This window comes from Notothenia coriiceps, unplaced genomic scaffold (assembly GCF_000735185.1).
Source record: "Notothenia coriiceps isolate Sejong01 unplaced genomic scaffold, NC01 NC01_scaffold00035262, whole genome shotgun sequence".
Classification (NCBI taxonomy): domain Eukaryota; kingdom Metazoa; phylum Chordata; class Actinopteri; order Perciformes; family Nototheniidae; genus Notothenia; species Notothenia coriiceps.
The window spans coordinates 20,539-42,701 of NW_011367963.1; the positions used below are offsets into that span (position 1 = coordinate 20,539).

Here is a 22,163-nt window from a genome sequence, read left to right on the forward strand (position 1 = left end):
GGGAGCATGCGCGTCGAAATTCAAAACTCAACGCATGTTTTCCTCCCACTTCTCTTCCTCCTCCTGCTGCCCACATATCCCTTCTGGATAAAAAGGAGAGTTTTAGACCGGAGACTTCATTCTTCATGTGAGGCTCTCACTGTCAAGCCGTCCCGGTGTTATATAGTGAGTGTGAAGTGAAATATAGCAGGACTTCCAGATCGCTGAGTGAGAAAGTGTGAAAGGCATCATGGGGGCTTTAATGGTCATCTTCTCTCTGCAGCCCAAACAAAGACGCAAGACAACAGGTAGGAAGGGAGGAGATGCTTTCATTTCATGCATTTTTCAACAGTCAGCAGCTTAACTGAATGCCTAAGAAGAAAGGTTATCGCCTTTTTAGAACACGTATTTAGTTTTTTTGTAAGTTGTGCTTCAGTCTGTGGAATTGTTGCTAAAATATGAGCACTGAAAATGACTTCTCTGTGTTTGACATTGTCCTGCATTTGTCTTTGTGTGTTTTGGACTCATGTTTCTTCTTTAATCGACTGTTTTCTCTACATTTCCAACACCAGCAGTCCATGAAATTGACTTGCAATTGCCCACATTTAGTAAACATTTCGTTCTGAACTCCACAAAATCACTCTGCATTTTCCATTTGCTGTCCTGATAATTGGTTTGACAGGGGCAGTACACACTCGCAGCGTGCCACATCGACACACACTCTTATGTTACATCACTGTCTCCCTGTGATTATGTGCTCATCAGAGCTTGTCACCGCAACAAAAGAAGAACAAGTCTGCTCTGTCTTCATTAAACAACAACGAAATATTTAGTAGGCGGCCGTCGGACAGTGACTGTTCAAGGTTATATTTAGTTGTGTAGTTAGAGACAGACACTTAAAGTACAGTAAGTCATGTTTTACTGGGGAGTGGGCTTGAAAGCAAAACAAATGAGGGTCTCCTGGGTAATAAATCATACCGAGCGGGCACTATGTTGCACTGTAAGCACATTTCACAGGGACCTAGAAAGGGAAACATGGGATCCAGTCTTGCAGGGGATAATGTATGGACTTTCCCATAATGCCATGCTAAGCAGGTAGAGGGAATCTTGTTTAAGAAATGTAGGACAGCACAGCAGTAAGTTGATCATTTCATAATACGTTGCAGTTTAAAGTTATAAGAGAAGCAGATTGGACATTCAAATTCCTTGTAGTTTTTGAAAAGAAATTGTCATACACAAAAAAAAGACTTGAATTTGTTTTATTCCAACATATGTTTGGAAGAGGTTAGATTTACATTTGATCATTTTCATTTTCAAACATTATGTTTCTCTTTAAAAATTTGAAAAAGAGCCAGCTGATATTCAGGGCTGAGTCTTAAGTTTAACTATTGAGATGCAAACATGTATGATTTTGGTCCAGACGACGTAATCATATTATTTGTTCAAATCTAATTTGCATTTGAATGCAGATAAATAAATACAAATAACATAACAGATTGTGCATTCATATGCAGACATCTGTTTATAGAAGACTAGCTGTGGACTAATCAACAGACTATAAATCAAATGATGAAAAAACAACAACAGAACGTTTCCTGTAATCAAAAACACTTTTGAAGACTCCTTTATGTGTATTTCTTTCATAGTTTAGTCTGTTTTGGTTGAAGCAGTCATGTCAGGCTCTTGGAAATGGTGATTGACATGTTTTGCATTTAGTTTCAGGAAAAATCTAATCACATGTTGAGGGCCATTTTGTCCAATCCTGTAGCACTTTGATTGACAAAAGGAAGTGTTTTTTAGATGAGGACAAAATAATAAAATATGCGCAGTGTGAGAGACATGAGTGCTCCTCCACACCACTCGAATACACTCCATTCTTTCCCATCGCCTCTCTCATCTACATGAGAAGAGATGATGGTGTGTTACCCATAGGAACTTTAGCCTGCAACTCTTTTCACACTCTGAGTGTTTGAAATGTCCCTCACATAAGAGACGTGTCAGTCATGATGTGTTCAGCCTTCATGCTTTCTGTCAATATTATTTAGTTGTTCGTGTTGTCAGGAGCTGTTATGAGCAGTGTGTGTAGGCGTGAGCAAGGTACACTCGGAAGCAAAACATTAAATGTGACTCAGAATACCAACTGGTAAATGATTGTGTTTGTGCCTGTCAGTCACCGAAAAGGACAAAACCTTCAAAATGCCCGATTTATACATGTAGAACGAAAACACTTCTGGGTATTGTTATGAAGCTGAGGTTTGTTTTCTGGTGATGATTCCTCGTGACATTAACAAGAAGAAGTGATGGAGGTGTTCGGTGTCTTGTGTTTACAGAACTGAGTCCTGGACTACAAACGGTATTCTACAAACTTACAAAAGATCTTTGTTTGGTACAGATCCTCTAAAAAGTCACACCACGTTCACTTTATAATATTTTTCATTTGTAATGTTTAAGAAATAAGCATTCCCCTCTAATATCGCAATTTTTTTTGCAATTGTGGTGTCGACATTTTCAAATTGTGCAGCCCTAATGTAATGTATTCATAGAAAATCTCCATTAAAAACACATAACTACTGTGAAAACAAATCCTTTTCGAATGGATGTCCTTAAATGTTTCCAGCCCATCTGTCACATGCAGCACTTTCCTCAGAACCGGTCAGAAGTGACGCGTGGAGTCATGCTGAGATCTCAGAGAACATTTGGTATGCTCTCGCTTCTTCAGCACTCTCCTCTCACCTCTATTGATCCCAGTCACAGTTTGAACTACGAGCCAATGAGAAGTTCTTTTAGGACTTGTGTATAAATCGTTTTTATACATGTATGGCACTTTAATTACAGGACGTTAATGTTCTTTATGATAACTCTGAGCTTCTACAGACTTAGGAGCAGCACTTTGTTGAAGAACAGTCATTGTTTTTCAGAGTAGAGCTTATTCGTTGAAGTCATTTTTTTATGCAAACGTCTAAATGCTATTTTCAGCCTCTCAAACATCGACATATTTGGTTTTTCTCAGTTTTAAATCATATTAAAGCACATATCTTTGTATTTTGGAATGATAAAACAAGACGTCTCCATGCACTTAGACCAACCTTTGATGGCAATTTTCCACTATTTGCTGATATTTAATGCACCAAACCATTGATAAGTTGTAGCCCAACAAGCTTCATATTCTAAAATGCGGTACAAATGAATCCATAGTCTCTCCATGTAAAATTATCTTGAAATGAAATTCTTTCCCTCATTAGTTGGACAATGAGACTGATTTTGTGTGTTATGTAAAAGTCTTCAGATATATGAAAAGAAAACGTACAAAGGCTGTTCTTACATAAGGGAGGGGTCAACTACATTTCTCGTTTCCCTCTGCGTTTCTTTTATCATCAGCAACATGTAATCTCAGCTTTGTTCAAAGTCGTTGTGTCATTACACTGTACTCAGTTTGATAAATTAGCATTTAAATTGAAAAGCTGCTCCATCTTTCAGGCTGCAAGCTTGTTTAGGGTTTCTCTCAGTTGGTGTGCAGTTTGTTCTGTGAAATAATCCCATGATCCCCACAGGGCGCACTGACCAGTATCAGGTGGGGGGGCTTCCTCAGACCTTTGTAATGATTAACTTCCTGCTCAGAGCAGGATCCAGGTGCAGAAAGTGGGATTAGATAGACTGGTCAGAGCAGCACATCGTGACATCTGCTTGTAAAAACAGGATACAAATCTATACATGGATTTCCAGGTCACTTCAGGAGCGATTTGTGACACAACCTCTCTCCTGAAGATCCTGTTCAGCCCAGTCCAAAACATTTTGTAGTTCTTTGCCATAAATAATAACTACAATGATGAGAGGGTAGCCTGTTCTAGCTAACTGCTGTCGGTGACGTAATTTTGAAATGGCCGCATTAGATCAATGAGACAATGGGGAAATGTTGATATTAAAACTATCCATAACTGTTATTTCTAGACTATAGCATCAATCATTTTTGCTTGAATAAAATTAAAAGGGGCCAGTTAACGTATAGCAACACTACATTTGTGCAAAGTGGACTCTATGCAATCCAAACCCTGGGAATTGTAATATTGTAATGCACCAATAATAAAAATAATCTTTGAAAAGAGTGGAAACTGGAAACTGATTCAATTCGGAGCTTTTGTTAATTCTTGCAGTTTCCACTTGATGGCAGCAGAATCAAACAGACAAGCTTCTTGCTGTAAAGAAATGAAAAAAGAGACTAATGTATTTTAAAGGCTCCTTGACTAAAATGCAATACATTTCACATACACTTTGAAATTGTCATTTTCTGTAGGATGGAGGAAAGGCCCTGTTAGGTTGTCATTTGTCAAAGTTCCCTCAGATTATTCTAAATAACTATTTAGCAATATTTCACTCCTCATATAAAACCCTGCAGGCTCTTTAATATTGTTATATATTCAAACAATGAGCATGTTTGATGTTATTGCATGTGAACACTTCGAATTATGTTCTCCTTTTAAGAAAATATCTGAACATGTTGAGTGCAAACTCACTGCATTACCAATATCCATTACTGGCAATTTAACAAGACCCTGACAACATTAGCTGCATGAAGCATGAAGCATATTATTTGAAGTCGACAGGTCACGCAGGCTTTCATGTGTAATTTCTCCAAACAAATGGAACACACTAATTTGTTTGAACGCCATGATGCTGCAGCTTGTCTGGGGATGGGAATTCAATTGTGACTTAATTTAAGTTAACGTACATAAACTCATTTTACCCTCTATTGTGTTTATTTATTTACATAAAGAGATTTTTACTGCAGGTCTACTATTCACATCAGCAAACACTTTGATTTAAACAGGCATACATATAAGGAGGAGACATACAGAGGAACTGCATATTTACACTTGGCACATCTCATGTTTGAAGTGTTCATTAATGTGCAATGTCCCTGCCAAATAAACAAATGAAAAAAGAAAAAGAAAGATAGTGTAGTGGCTCACTGTGAATACTTGGGAGGTTTGCACAACCAGAAAAATCCTATTGATTTTAAGCTTCATGCTTATAGAGGAGATATTATAATTAGCAATGGTTATTTATTCTCTAAAAAACAAACCTGTTATTGCAAAATAGAACACTGAAATGTGTGCTTTTTACTAACACAGGAAGAAGTTGCTGGGAATATTTAAAAAAAAATTTGGTTCAGCAACAGGTTGCATTAAGTCAAACTAAATGCTCATGTTCATAGTTTTAAAGGTGCAAGCACAAATAATACTTTTTTTAAATTAATTGAGTCATATAGGGACAATGAGCGCAAACAATATGGCACCCACTTATGTTATCAAATATATAATAAATTAAATAATAACATTTGTGCATAATTATGATCATCATAATTATCATAATTCCCGATGGGTATTAATGACTTAACAACATATTTAATTTTAGACTGCTCATTAAGTATAATACACTGATTTATTCTCACACAAGACAATTTAATAAAACCTACATTTAAAAAATATAGGTTTAGGTTAGGTTAAAATAATACATTTTATTCCTCCTGCAGCAGTGTGCAGGTGCAGCAGAACTTGCATGCTCCATCTTCATCCAGCACCACCATGCTCCACACACTGCCAATTACCTTCATCACACTGATTGATACAGCACACTCTGTGCTGATGGTATGCACAGAACTCTGATTATTTTCATTAGCATTAGCCACGGGCCCTGATTGCACCCTGAGTAAAGTTGGGAGGTGATTGGAGAGCAGATGCTGGAAAGTTTCTGTGAGGGTAGGCAAGGTTCTGAAAGCAGGAACACACATATCAGAGATAAAGCAAAAAGCTGTTTCAAATTACTACACAACTCTTGAAATGATTCTCCTCTCTGTTAAGCTATATATATATATATAATCCTAGCACACCCTATCCACATATTGAGATATCTTTACAGTATTTATTTTTTAAATTAACTGTGTTTAGTTGTACATTCTGTTAAATATTATTCTGTCTACATGTACATAATTGTTTTATGTGTTAAGTATATTGTATGTTGCACTGTCAGCTACTGACACACACACACACACACACACACACACACACACACACACACACACACACACACACACACACACACACACACACACACACACACACACACATCTGAGATAAATAAAGCAGAGTAACTAATAGTGGGCTAAATGAGCCAAGCAGAGGTTGTTTCCATGGTAACTGTCCAAACAATGACGTGTGTGGAGATAAATGGAGGATTATCTTCCTGTGTGTGTGACAGGCTGGTGGATAAAATAATTAAGGCAGATGCTATTTACACCCTGGTGTCCGTAGGTAACAATGTTATTTAAACCCGGATGTCCGTAGGTAACAATGTTATTTACAGACTGGTGTTACCCTGGTGTTCGTAGGTAACAATGTTATTTACACCCTGGTGTCCGTAGGTAACAATGTTATTTACACCCTGGTGTCCGTAGGTAACAATGTTATTTACACCCTGGTGTCCGTAGGTAACAATGTTATTTACACCCTGGTGTTCGTAGGTAACAATGTTATTTACACCCTGGTGTCCGTAGGTAACAATGTTATTTACACCCTGGTGTCCGTAGGTAACAATGTTATTTGCACCCGAGTGTCCGTAGGTAACAATGTTATTTACACCCTGGTGTTCGTAGGTAACAATGTTATTTACACCCGGATGTCCGTAGCTAACAATGTTATCTACACCCTGGTGTCCGTAGGTAACAATGTTATTTACACCCGGATGTCCGTAGCTAACAATGTTATTTACACCCGGATGTCCGTAGGCAAAAATGTTATTTACACCCTGGTGTGCTTAGGTAACAATGTTATTTGCACCCTGGTGTCCGTAGGTAACAATGTTATTTGCACCCGGGCTACACATTAGATACTGTTTTGGATGTATAGGTATTTATGGAAATGTTTCTTTGATATATTAGTGGGTGAAATTGTAGTTCCCCTATGGTGGATGTATAAAGACACATCTTATCTTAAGCACGCTATTTACACCCGGGTGTTGTACGGTATGCATCTCTTCTTGCTCTTTCTACGATTGCTTGGTAAGGTTACCTGAACATCAGGGACAAAACACACCTGTGCTATATTGTGAACATGGCTGTAAGGTAATACATGTCCAACAAACCCCCTGATGAAAAGGGGTTAATTAATCTGCCCAACACTCGGAAAGAAGTTATGAGACGTGATGAATTTTAGTATGTTTATTTACAAAATACCACAACAGTAAGCAGTGACTAACAAATCAATTATGTAATTGTGCCCCAATCAGTCTATTTAATATGTAGCCCCTAAGGCTCTTCATGTGGTCCTGCTGGACGCTGGCACGATCTGCGTCTTTTATTCTGAAAGACACAATTACACATTTATTTACAATATTCAGTAGAAATTCATTTTACAAATAATTTCATGCCCCACCCTTGTGTGGCTTTAAACAAACACATTGACTCAATAAAAAGGCACTTGAAAAATCTGTGCTTTTAAAAACAGTACTTTCACAAAAAGGCAGCAGCTTCAGTCAACTTTAGTGCTTCTGACCTTTGCCCACCCCCAAACCCCATCACTACACCATCTCTCGCACTCCATCATTTATCTTCCTCTTCGTCACAGTGACGGGGTTCATCCTTCCTCTTCCCTTCCTTGCCTCTTTTTTCCATTCTCTCCTCATGCCCCTCCTTCTTTTCACCTCCTCACGCTTCTTCTCCCCCCCCCCTCCATCCCTCCCTCTCTGAATGTGTCCCGGTCTCTCCTCATTAGACAGATGCAGGTTTTTGGAGTTTAACGGCCTGCAGGCTGGGCTCTGTGCAGGCTGTGACCCCCCTCCCCGACATGTTGACCATGAACGTGGAGGGTCTGGAGATGATTGCGGTGCTGGTGGTGGTGGTGCTGTTTGTGAAGGTGTTGGAGCGCTTTGGTTTGTTAGCAGACGGTTATGACGGTAAGGAAACTCCTTCAGTGTTTGGAAGGGATTTCTCTTTTTTCCTAAAAGTAGTAATCAGCCACTTGTTGTTGCACAGGTTTAAAAGTATAGACTGAAGTTTGTTCAGATTCTGAGTCATCATCTGTTTATGTGTAAAGGCAAAGTGCATGTCAAGATGATTATTTGTGATTCACGGCCCCCATCACATATTTGTATTTCCCTGGTTAAGTTATCTGAGTAAAAGGCAAGATTGATTCCTTTGGAAAATATCCAAACGATACATCATGCAATAATATATATTAAAAAGGCAGTAGTTTGTCAAATTGTCTTGAATACTTCATTATTTTCTGATGTTGCTGCATGGTTGTGTCATTCTGTAAGGTCAAATGATCTGTCTGTCACTCTAACAGAAGACTTTGCAGCTGTCTCATTTAATAAGTGTAATTTTTGCATGATTCAAATGTTGCTAATTGGCTCAATTGTTGTGATGTCTCATGCATATTATAAATTATCAGCTTTTAGTCCTTTTGTGTTCTGACTTTTGTGTTTTCTCTATCACAACTCAAGCTTCTATTCTACCTCAAATATTCTTGACAACAGCTTGAGACTTTTGATGATTGGCTTATTGAATTGGAATTCAATTGAATTAGATGTAAAAGCGTGCATCAGCTGCGGGTTGGCTAACTGATTTATCCTGATGAGAGAGAGACAGATGAGGACTGAATGTAATTCTGCAGCAGATGGACAGAGACGTGATAGCATTTGATTTTCTCCTCTGAATTAAAAGATTGGAATTAAAAAGAGATTAGTGAGTGTCACCTTCTGAAATGAGGAAACTGGAGAGATATTGAGTTAGTTGTCAAGGAGTGAGGAAGTTGGTCTTGTTTTAAAAGTTTGTCACTCTTCAGTAGTTATGCAGAGATTTAAATAGTGCATATTAAAGCAGTTAAAGATGGTTCTTGCTTCATGATTTGACTTTGTTTTGAATTTCACACGTGTTTAATATAAGTGTAACATGAGCACACTGGAGATTTGTCAGGCTGTGAGACGATAAGATGCTCATTATTTCCTCAAATGTGTGAAACTAATATACAGTGGGGGGGGGGGGGTCTCTATGGCACTGAAGACCACCTGTTCTTTATATCATCAATCTGTTTCCCTTATGGCAAGGTAACAAAGGTCGAGATAATTTGGAAATTAAATATTTACCTTATTTACTTGCATTTATAATACTTACATAATGTAAGAACTAGTGACTTTGTTTTCTTTTAAAATGTGCAGCTTTGGTTTTCCCAGTAGTGGTGTGATACTATGTTCTTTATGTAACGTCCCTGACAACTTGTTTGTGGACGCACACTCACATTCAGGCTATGGATTGTGAAAATCCAACTTAAGTCACTTTTCTTCATTCGAGTCCTTGTACTGTTTATGTGAGGACAACCTTGAATGCGATTTGATTTTGCAAAGTTTCAATCAAATAACTCATGAGACAAAAATCTTAATTTCCCTCCAAGTGCATTAAAAAACGTCTGATTAATGTCTGATTACATCTTAATAAATCAGTACATTATACTCACCCTTCTGATTAAACGTGCTGGTTCTTTTATTAAATGAATAATGCTTTTTTGAGCTATTGATCAATTTTAAATGGTACTATTTAAATACTTTTAATAAAGAATAAAGCATGCATAAGGCTGCAATTCGGTGTTAGTCTATATGCTATGCTGCAGTATGTCTGTATTTCTCAAAGCCTCTTTTGAAGTTATACAATTGTGGCGAAGGAAATTGTATTTTCAGTTGTAACTAAATCCACAGAGCAAAGCATACACATGCCAGCTACGTGTGTGTTGTGTACTGTGGCATTATCCACCCTTTGTTATGGTTTTACTCTAAACCCCTGCTGGAGGGTTAGTGTGTTTTCAGGATCAGGATATACATTGTGTGTGCCTTTGACTCACTGAGCATGTTTCTCTGAAGCAATACATACAAAGTGTGTGTGATTCCACCTTGCTCACAGTGTTCTGTCATTAAATAGTGAAGGGGAAGATGATGCATGCTCAGGGACACGTATGAGAGGAGGATTTAGGCTGTGCGTGGCTTCAACAATACCCTTCACTGTTATCACAAACAAGCACATGCTTTGGTTTCATATGAACTTCATATGTTCTATTGTCATTGAACTTGGAGTTAATAGTGTTTGCATCTTAAATATCTTTGCTGAGAAAGTGGCTTTTTGCATGTGGGGGCTTTAAGAGACGCATACAGTACTAAAGCTGAGAGAAAGCACATGAAGAGGCTTATTGTTTGGTAGCTTAGTCGCTTGAGCATAACTTTAAGACATGTGTTGGATTTTTATTTTTATAATGTGCTGTTATTTATATGAATACTGAAACAACCTACAACAAGACTTTTGAAAGGTGGAGAAACTGCCAAGGTAGACAACACAAGGCTGAGACAAACATTGATATTCCTTCTGTTATCGGAACAAAAAACTCCAGCATGAATAGAGGATCGGAGAACATTACAAGATCAGGATATTAAAAAAAGAGAACACTTTAGCAAACAGAGTTATTAAAAGGGCCAGCAGAGGGAACCAAAGCTTTCTGAAGCATCCTGATATAAGCAAAGCCATGTTTTTACCAACAGCATGAATAAAGACAATGTGCAGGTAAATACCATAAAAGGACCAAAGTCTTCAAATAGTTTCGACTGCCCTCTGATATTAATTAAGCAATAGCTCACGACAGGCCGTGCTATATGCTCATTATATCACAGCTAAGGGGCGTGGTTCGGCCCGGTTTCAGCCCAACTGTATACTGTTTTTCTCAGGCGCGGAGGGATACTGACTTATTGTGAAAAGTAAGTTACAATTCTACCCGTGGTATACGCTCAGTATATCACGGCTAAGAACCAATCAGATTGCTTGATTTGACTTGTCCGTTTTATAATACATATTAGATAATTCAATATACTTGTAGACTCTTTTAAAACAGTGCTTACCAACCATACAATAAATCTATTGCACACATTGACAGAACATTAGATCAACAACTAACCACGTACAATTTTTCAAGAAGTGCAAACTCATTATAAAAACAGTGTAAAGAGAAATGCAAATCATACAATACATTGATATGAAGTGGCAGAAAGGATGGCAGCATGTGTTAGATCTTTGTTACAGTTTACCTTTCAGCATTATTCAAGTCTAACATCTAGAAACGGGGAGGTTTCGGGAAGCCTCATTCTTTTATTAAATGCAATGCTCATTCATCTGGCTTAGTAACCTGTCTGTTTTTTAATATGTGTACTCTAATTCCTATTCATGTAAGCAAAGCTAATTCGCCCTTTATTGCCTCCTTCTGACATGCTAAACACATTAGTTTCACATTATTGAGTGAAGCTGTATTAAAAACTCCACAATTTATTATAAAAGTTGATAACAGCCCGCAGTGTCAGACAGGTATTTCAGGCAGAACGATGCGCCTCGTAGCTCTGCTCTGAATTAAACCCTGTGTGAGGCGTTAGCTGTACACTGCCATCAATCACAGCATTCACAAGGGAGCCGTGATATTCAGATCCATACGCACGCTGCTGTGATTATGTTGTGCTCTCTCTGCAGGCAGCGTGTTAAAGGCCAGGCTGTGTTCTGCCTTGATTGGAAAACACTTGAGCTGTTTATTATTGATTATACAACCTGTGCAATTACACTGTTCACTTCCCTGGCTTTGCATTTACACCTTTTTTAGGTCACTGAATACAAAAGCTAATCAGAAAGACTTAAATGCTTCAAAACAATAGCAAGCATGTTTAAATCTTCTTTTTTTCACTGAGGAACTAAAGCATATTGAACATAAGATAAGTATTGTTTTGTGTTACTGGACTCTCCTTGTTTCTGCTGGCTTGGAAACAATCTTATTTTAATTGCAATGAGGATACATGCATTTATTCGAAGCATAGTTCACTGGTATTTGATAAAATCATACAAAATTGTCATTTGTTATACATGTTTTAGCTAAAATAAGTTATTGGGAAGTTGTATTAGCTCTACAGGTGTGCATGTTTGGTACTAATAAGCACAAGGTTGTGCAAAATGTAGACATTTGCCTTTAGACTCTCACAGTATTTATCCTACTTCAAATACATTACAGCCTGATTGTGTGCCACGCAACAATAATTATTGTTTCTTACTGGTATTACTGAATATTAAACTATAGTTTCTGTATTTCTATGATGAAAAATGATAAGAAACTGTTAAATGTGTTATCAGCCCTTACTAAGTGATTGGATGTCATGCCTTATATGCTATATCGCATGTCTAAAGAAAATAATAATATTAAATTACAACCTTTTTTCATTTACATGTATTTTGAATTTAAGGCAATAACGTGAGTCACCACTGCCACAGGTCTTAATATTGTATTTAAATATTTAAATGTGGCATTTGAAAGTGATAAGTCCCTCATGGTGTGTAATTAACTTTTCTCTATGTTTTTCTTTCGGGTCCTTTCATTTTTATTTTGCTGCTTTTCAGTGATCTGATTCCTAACAATTCCAATAAATGATTTCCTCTCATTAAAACTTTTACTGTAAGCGATGTCTCCAAACAATTATCTAGAAACAGAGCAGTATTTAATACTGGAGTACTAAACACTGAGATTATTAACACCGAGAACAGAGCTCGCCTCAGGAATGCTTTTTGCTGTGATAATTCATCTAAATGAGTTTACCGTTTATTCTCGCTTGAAGGTAAGAGTTCAATAATTGTTATTATTTTCCAATTAAGAATAAAGACACAATAAAGTGAAACAACATGTTTTCCCGATATTATTTAGATTGGATATAAAATGTTATCATCTTTAAAGTTCATGGTGTGCTAAAATTCTAAAGCTTTCAGTGTGTTGCTTGGTGAATATGCTGCACCGTACTGCAAATAACTCAGACACAACATCAGTTCTGTTCTTCCAAAATATTGGCTGATATTCACCTTGAGCCATTCACCTATTAGAGGGTCTCTGGGGAGGTTTTCACCCTTAATAGAGCTGGGAACTAGGTTTTTTCCCCCAGATTTCTGTTGGTTGTCGCACATGTACGTGTCTCAACAAGAAGGTGACAGAAACACATCTAACTCCACTCTACTGGCTGTGGTAATGCAGGGCAGACATTAAGCCAATGAGCAAACAAAGACAGCGAGGAGAAGACTGCTAGCAAACAAACGTCTGCTGTGGTCAAACTGTCTTTGCTCAGTCAGTGACTGAGTGAAATGACTTGCAAGTGGCCGCCACGATGAGAGCTGGTCAAAATCTCTCAATTCTAAGGAAAAATGCTTTCTTTGATATCTCTTTTAGCAAAGGATACACTGGAGCATCCTTTACCAAAAAAAAAATGTGGTCCCACAATTCCCTGCGGCAATAATATTTACAGTGACAAAGAATTCAGCCGTCAATAGCATCCACCATTGCTGTTTAATATGAATTGGAAACTTCATGTGAGGTGTGATTCTGTTTAAATTGAAACCGTTTTGAATTTGTTTTATGTGTTATGAATAAACTTCAACTGCTATGCAAGTGCACTTACATCACATTTGAAGTTGAAGTGCACTACAAGTCCATATGAATTATATTTCCTTGAAATGCTTATAAAAGTGGTTATAAAAAGTGCCGTCTTTTTGCAACATCCAACTGCAGCCGTTGATATTAACAATACAGGTTTACAACCGTCTGTTCAGCTGAAGAGGGAGGACATGTTTTCATCACGGGTTGACCCTGAAGCTTCCACACGCACTCATCGTAAACAGAAACTCCCAAAGGCTATCTCTAAACTAATTACAAAAGATTTAGAGGACAGCATGTGGTCTGTGAAACAGCAGCAGAAAGCCTCAATATATCAGTGTTAAAGCCAACGTGTTGGAAAGCACCTGTTGGTTGCACGGCCAATGTTCACTCTTTGGTTTGAAGCCTCATATCAGGCCCTCGGCAGCACTATGAATGCTACAGCGGATCATTCAACACAATCTGTGTTTTCAATAAACCTAACATTTGAAAGGCCGTTCCATTGATATATGTCCAGTGCCTTGACTTTATTTTCATTGATGAACACACTTTCACTCATTCTCCTTCAACACGTGCATATTCCTGATTTATTTAAGATATAAAGAAGGGTAAAGATCCCCTCCAGCGTCCATATGTCCTGCTGATGGTCTCTGCTGGTTGTTTCTCATCCTACTGACGGTGGCTCCAGTCATCCTCCACTCTGTCTGCTATTTTCAGTCTCCCTTGTCTTCTCTCTTTTTTACTGCTGCTGCTAATGCATATCATTCTTCCACCTTTGCACTTGAAGTTTAGTTTGACTGCTGCTGAACGATGGCACACCTTAAATCAGATGAAAGGCAGCATGTGCGGCTCTGTGTCTCTACATGTGTTCACAGTGAGCTGTCAGATAGTGTCAGAGGAAAGAGGGTCAATGTTATCAGCTGCTGCACACTGTGGTACTGTCCGTGTGCAGACAGAGACATTGACTTGTCCCTTTTCAGACTAGAACTAATCATCTGGATGCATTAGGATGTTGATACTAATCTCGTGGTCTTGCTGTTAAAAGAAGACTGGCATGTCTTCTGCATGGCATTGTGTAGTGGAGAAATGGATTTCACCATCATTTACACAAAATACAACACAAGAAAAATACTTTTTAATACACAAAGCATCTATATCATTGATCATCATACTGTTGTCCTTCAATAATTCATATCGATTGCTATAACATAGATTTGCATTACTTTTATTTATATTGGAGTATCCAATTGAGTCATTTATTCATCTTTATATATTTATTTAAAGAATGAATTTGTAAGTGAACATCCTGAATTTGCAGATGGATTTTTAAATGTTGATTGTTCACAGCACACGTTTTTAACTAGCAAATGTGTGAAGTCGGCAGGATAAACTGATACAGGTGGGGAAAAGATCTGTTTGACCAACTCTGAATAATGAGACATTCTTAACATTAACATTCAAGCAATGAATGACAGTTAAGGCTGAACTCAAACTTATTGCATCTCTTTATTTCCATCATTCGGGTTATGTTGAAGGTCAAAGGGTCAACATCTGCAAACTCCCATCATTGCATGAATGCACACACACCTGCAGAGTGAGTCCTCACTCTCAGCGTCACCCCGAGGCACCTTCGTGGTTGATTGCACTCGCGGGCTTCACTGAGGGTTGCCCTGGTTCACAGCTTATAATTGCCTTCCTCTTCACAAGCGACGCTTCAGTAAATATGCCAGCCTCATGTTAACGTGCATGGAAAAACACAACCCAAACACTAATGCTGCTGCTGTGCATGCCTGAGCACACTGCTGCAGGTGTCCCATAATTACATCACATGCTTGGACCCTGAGCTTGTCTGTAAACAGCCGGATGATCTCATCATCATCGCCACTTCTCCGACGTTTTGATTGATGATGGTCACATCAAGGCCTTCCTCAGGGTGGTGTGGTATTTTTTACTAAAGCTCTCTGTGTGCCTCAGAGAAAAATCCAATTTGTTAAACACTTTACGGAAATCACGCTCTTGGGGTGGTTTGTTAACAGGCTTTTGTAGAAAAACTAATACAAACCCAGAGGTTGTTGCTTTCTTTAATTAAATTCAACATGTAACGGATGGATTATCAGCTTGTCTTTCCTTCCTCTTTTTATTGTATTTCTCACACATCAGTTGGTGAGACTGATGGATTGCGGTGGTCAGGTTGTTCTCTGTCTGCCCAGACAGGAAGTGATAAGATCCTCCCCCCCCCTGTGAATACTGGGGATGGAAAGTGACGTGACAGGTGGCAGCGATGAGTGAGAAAAATGTGTAATCTTTCCAAAGATCAATGTCTCTCAGTCGGCAGAGGCAGGAGAACAAAAAGGCTGCTGGTTACAGAGATAAGGTCTACTGCGTGACATTTCCCACTGTCAGAGGTACGTGTCGGTGAGAAACCCTCTGTTGAAACCATGTGAGGGTCAAGCTGTCAACGAGGGATCTATGTAAAAGTTATTTTTTAAATCATGAAATAATAATCTGAAATGATGCAGCAATGTAGGGCATGCTGACCAATGTGAAGACATTTTGAAAATAAAAAACTAAACAAACAGTAGACTGATAAATTCAACACTTGCAAATTGCTCATTACTATATCAGCACCGTAGCTTTACTTGTCAGATTTTAGCTTCCAACCCGATATTATTCAAGAAATGTGGTAATAATGTTTCCAAAGATGACAGAAGAATAACTTTTTCACCACTAAGTTGATGATCCAGACCCAAATTTGGACAGTTTACTGCAGATGGGAGTAAAACATTGGTCGTAAAGAAACAAACAAATGTTTTAATGTGCTGTTATAGTTATATTTTCTAAGCAAATTCACAGCCATAGCTAAGGAGAAGTTTCTTTGATATTACTCTATAAAGTATATATTCTTCTCAAGAGAACAAAGTGGTGATTTAAGGCTCCCTCAAGACTTGTTTGACATACTTGCCATGTCATCTTTCAAAACAAAACAGCCTTTGACAGTCCATACATGCCTCATCTTTAGGTGCTCTTAATGAAATGCTGCAGCAGTGTTATGCTGTGATTGTTCAGAGTGTGTGTGACATTAATGGATCCGGATGTGTGTTGTATAATTTACCTGTCAACAGCTGATAGAATCCCCACTTCTCTAATAGTTAATCCCCCCCTTCTACTTTTCCTCATCTGTCCACCAATCATTGCTTCAATAATGTATGGAGAATGATATTATCTGTTTGCAGCAGGAAGGTTATGATCGGTCAATCACGACGGCTGCATGTTTTATTAACCATTAGGCGAACAGGGATAGTTTCAGAGCGATGCTCCCTCTGGCAGCGTGATGTGACTGTGGCCCCTTGATGTGGTGCCAGGTGCCCCAACGCTGGCAGCTGCTGGCGCCCAGGAGTCAATGAAGCTCCAACATGTAGGTCAGCGTATACACTCAACACCACACATGACAGAGGGGTGGGCTTTGAACCAAACCAGCAATTGTTCCTCATGGGATGTTAGCAAAGTTGTTATTGACTTTGATGGACGCTGTGCTACAATAACATTTCAAAATTAATTTTATTCTCTTCAGGATTGTTGCACTTTTTGAGATTTCAAGAGCTCCTTACCAAGGGAACAGAGCTTTAATCAAAATGTTGGCAAAGGGCAAAAATGATTTAGATCGGCTCTAAAATTCTCCCATGCTTCACCCTACTACCTAGTTTGATTAACATTTGGTCAGAAATGTTTCCATAATCCTGCAGACAAACAAATCAAAAAAGAAAATGCACCCTCTTTAGTGGAGGTAATAGTTGATGATTTATTAGCTGCTATCACAAGGAGATTAGCCTCGATAAAAGATAATGAAAGCTAATGTGGACTGGTAAAAGTAAAATGTCTTTAAAGTGGCCACTTTAAGAAAAGCCTTTGCCCTGCAGTCTCTGGGTGTTTCTCAATCTCGAGTACGCTTGCTTGGTAGCACATGTGTTCCGAGCGTCTTGTTTCAGAAGCGAGGCAAGAATACTTCCTGGCATTCGGAAAACAAAGTGTGGAACAGGCTAACAGGTGTGCGTCATATGAGAGGCCCCGCCTTACATTTTCCGCCACAGATTTGGGGAAATTGGTCCGTGCGCAAAGCATTGTGGGGATTTTAAGACTGCAGAGTCTACACATGTGCAGCCTCGAAATTTCTCCAAACGAAGTACGCCGTAGTATGCTTGAAATTGTGGCTCTGGAGCAGCTTTACTGAAACAAGCTAATTCCCCCAACAGGAAGTGTACGTCACTGTATTGTTGTCTGGAAAAAAGGACATTTATTTCTCTAATTCAAGAACAACACACACTGAGACGGTCCTTAGGTCTTACTGTCGGTTTGAATTTTTCACTTTATGGATGGGACTCGCATACCAATGACCTTTTATGTATAGATTTTTTTTTAAAAGCCTTTTCTCATTCTATGTTGTTGGGAATATAGCATCAGAAGATGGGCTGAATGTAAATGTTTTTCTATTACTGGAATGGGCTGCTTTTTATTGGAAATGTATCATAGAGCAATTGAGTAAGTGGAGAGTGAGTCATTGTTTCTGTTGAGCCCTGAAATAATAAACCTTGGTGATCATTGTAATATGGTGGAATTTGGTTTTGACATTTACATTGCTGATAAGCTGCTAACTTCATTGTGGATTTAATTAAAGCAGAAAACACGGCAGAGGATGTTTCGGTGGCTGAAAATAATCAATTTTAAAGCTGAAAACATGAGTACACAACAAAAAAAAGAAAAAAGTTTATCTTGAAGAATTGGAAAAGCTTACTCTAGAATTGATGATGATGATCCAAAAACAATATAAGATTACAAAAACCTCCACATTTTCTCAACCCCCAGTTACAAGACAAAGCTTCATATTGACTCCTGTGTGCTGCTGGAGAGGTGTGATGATTGCTTCTTCAAGTTTCCACCAGTTAAACAAACAACAAGCAATATCACATGTGATCAGAGCACAGTGGTGTTTAGTGTGTGGGCGGATACGGACCCTCCATTTATTTTCCTGCTTTTTTCTTTTGCTCTCCTGTCACAAGCCGGAGAAATCATCTGCTGCTGGACGCTAATGACTTCACGGAGGCAGTAGAGGGTGGTGTCTCGCTTATTTGCTGCGAACCTGAATCTCCCTCTCTCTTAGACACAAACACACTCTTAGACACACTTTGTTTCCCTTCACATATGATGAAGTGGCGTGGATAAAAACAGTTTCTGCCCTCGCTTTCTATACTCTTCCATCAGTGTGTGTAAAGAGGCTGAGACAGATTGACTGGAGCTGCACGATGTGAGGAAAACATGCCTTAACGCTGTTGAACATGGTTATAAAAATATGATTCAAAACCCAGCAAATAGCTTGTTGAATTAAAAAAAGATTTAAAGTTTACAACGTTCTCTTAACACAAAACAAAACACTCATAAATATGGAATGACACTCTTTCCTCTAATTAAATTAATCCATGGTCCAGAAAACATGCTCTCAACACATATGATAAACAAAATAACTGACATACTGTTCAAATGAATTGTCTTATGCTGTCATTGCACTTTGGTTGCATTTGTCTTTTTCTTTGATTTGCCCCCCGCCTCGAAAGTATAATCACATCATTAATAGTAGAGATGTAGGTACAAGTACAGTATCAAAAAGTGTTTTCAACATGTTGCCTTATCCTCAAATGAAACACTAATGTGAAGGCGGGTTGCTTTCCTAGAGGTTGTGCGTCTTCCCCGTAGCAGCCCACCTCCCATCCCTCCTCTCTCCCTCCCTCTCTTCTTCCCTCCCTCTACTTACGCAGTGAGGCAGTGGTTGCGCTGAGAAAGAGCCACAAACTGTCGGAGAGCAGAGTTTGCTCCTCATGTCTCCTCATTTACGAGGAGCGGACAGGAAGAAGGATTGAGATCAGCTTGTGTGGACTTTATTCCTTATTTTTTTTTTTTAGCTTTTCTAAAGTGACCCCTGGAGATCAGAGAGATGATGTCAGACTCCTCAAAGACCTGAGGCCAGTATTTCTTTGCTCTTAACGTCACCTTTCAGCCTCACAGACTGGATTCAGGGAGCGGGGGGGCGGGGGTCTAGCAGGCGGGTGCCAGGAGGTGCTGTGTAGCGCTGGAGTGGGTGCAGGGGAACTGGAGCGCGGGGCTGGGTGGCAGCGCTGGTCCTGGTCCTGGGGGGGGTCCTGGGGGGCGTCCAGAGGGCGAGGAGGCCGGCTCGGGCTCCGGCTCCGGGTCGGGGTATGGTGGGGAAGCAGAGGGTGGAGCGATGCTGAGTGCCATCTGGGAGACAGAGGGGCTTCAGACGGTGGGCATCGTGGTGCTGGTGTTCGCCTCCATCAAGCTGCTGCACCTGCTGGGGCTCATCAGCTTCTCCGAGGGTAAGACGTGAGGAGGAGGACGAGGAGGAATAGAGGAGCTGGAAGAAGAAACTGCTTGTTGAGAAATGTTTTAAAGCTAAAAGGAAATTGATGCCTCTTGGGTTTTTCATTTCCAGAGGTGGGAAGAAGTGGAGTACAAATACTTAGATACTGTACTTAACCTTTGTGTTGTGCTCGAAAGCTGTTACCGTTCATGGTTTTCGCGGTTCAATTTAGATTTATCTCAGTCCAAAACACTCAAAAATAAAGACTATCATCCAATATTGTTTTAACTACATCATAACTAACTTATAATTCATTCATAACCGTACAACCCTGTTGTAATTTAGTTTTATGGCCCCAAAACACATTACACCACATATTTCAGATGTGCTATTATGTGTGTTCAGGTTCAAGTGTTAGTGTACATATTCTTTGAGAAAGGTGGAGTTCCCGTGGGGGAAGGGGGGCAGAGGGATGGGAGACCAGGTGCATGTTGCGAACAATTATTGTTACAGTGGATGAAGGGGGGGGGGTGTCTAAAGTCAAAGATGAATCTTGATTGGGCCAAATTTGACCAAGAGTCACCCACAACAATTCTGCTGGGTCTTCCCAGACCCGAACACCAAATTATACACTTTTAGACCTTCAGACTTGGCTAAAATTGTCAAAATCAGTTTTGTAGTGTTTATATAGCTGTTGTGGAGGATATCATGAAGCCTTGTTCAGATACAAAGAACTAGAGCGTAGTTATTATATAATTTGAACTTGAAACGGGTCGCGGGAGACCCGAACACAACATAAGGTTTAGGTAGATCTTTCTGGTATCAGTACTTTACTCCACTACTACGACTTTTTACTTTTACTTCTTACATTTTTAACACAAATACCTGTACTTTCTACTTCTTACATTTTCAAAACAAGTTTGTTACTTTAGTTTTAGTTTTACTTTAGTTTTAGTTTTTTTTAGTTTTAATGTGGAGTGATCATTATTATTTAGAGTCTTTGCTTGCCTATTGATTTGAACACGATCCGTGTATCCTTCATTTGCTGGTCTTGTTCAGCATGGAAACATTTATTAGCTAATAATGACATTATTGTTCTATTAATATAAAGGGAGGTCAGGTACTCTTTAAAACAGCTGCTAGTTATGGGTACTTTTTACTTAAGTACATTTCGAAGCCTACTTTTACTTGTAGAGAAGCTTAGTCAGTACTTCTACTTTTACCAGAGTATTTTTAAACACAAGTATCTGTACTTCTACTTGAGTAAATGATGTGTGTACTTTTGCCATCTCTGGTGTTTGATGTTCTTCTAAACACACTCTACTCTCTTAGACACTAAACTTGGCAAGGCTAAGGAAGAGAGCACTGACACAAGGAGGAAGAAGAGGAAGGAATAAAATAAACTTGTTTTCCCTCAACACTTCAGAGTCTTGGGTCGTAGATTTCCTTTGAAACACACTTAAAGGCAGCCATATGAAAACATGTCAAGTTAATGGAGGTCATGATACCAAAGTAGGACTCTGTGACATAGAACAGAAACAAATGGTCTGTCTTACTGAAGTTATGGAGACAGAGATGTGACAGAGATGTGTGTGAGAGTGCAAGGAGGAAGATGTTTAGCAGGAAAGATGTCAAATATATTTTTGTTTTGGTGTGTGTGGGTTGATCCCTGTTTGTGTGTACAAAATAGTGTTAACGGTAGTGTTAAATCACCTCGGAAAACAATCATATTACAACTTAATCATGTCAGTGTGAATTACAAGTGAACTTCTCACACTGTTTGGGAACGGTGTGTGTATGTCAGCCTCACTAAAGAGTTTAGTTTGGACCGAGTGCAGTCCTCTCATTAAGTAAAGTGGAGCAGCATTGTCAGCAATCTGAGCTCCACACCAGCACATCCATCACACTGCTGTTCTGTAAACACGCTGTGTGCATATTCAGGGAGATAAGAGAAGTGTGCAGCTGGGAAAAGCTGACCCCATGTTTGGATGGAGCAGAGGTGTTATATTTAATGCACATGGGAGCAGTGTTTTCATTCGGGGACAGTTTACATGCTTCACTGAACGGTTCAGGTGAGTTGAAGCCCACCCGCTCCGTGTTAACAGATGCACCAACATCAGATTGATTATCTTGTCTCGGTGAGACAATGGAGACTTCAAAGTGGCGCTGTCTGCTCATGGTGTGATCAGTATTCAGCACAGGTGTCTCGCTGGGTAATTACTCGCAGAATATCTGCTCCCTGACGAGCGGTCAATACAGATATTGATGTGAAGTCATGTTCAGGAGAGGGGGGGGGGTGTAATGTTGAAAATGAGGATCTTTCCAGCACATTAACAGAG

The 22,163-nt window shown here is 39.2% G+C and overlaps 1 protein-coding gene across 2 annotated transcripts in view; it reads left to right on the forward strand.

Annotated features, from left to right (window-relative positions):
* Positions 1-139: 139 nt before the first annotated feature.
* The window catches only part of kcnip4a (potassium voltage-gated channel interacting protein 4a), a 43,896-nt gene continuing 21,872 nt past the window's right edge, over positions 140-22,163 (forward strand). Inside the window, exon 1 of one of the 2 annotated variants that reach the window (XM_010791163.1) lies at positions 140-287. In XM_010791163.1, the coding sequence (XP_010789465.1) occupies positions 230-287 (58 nt within the window). In that variant the 5' untranslated portion in view covers positions 140-229. Of the gene's footprint in view, positions 288-19,728; positions 19,841-22,163 lie in introns of those variants that run through there. The other variant, XM_010791162.1, reaches the window with a different exon arrangement.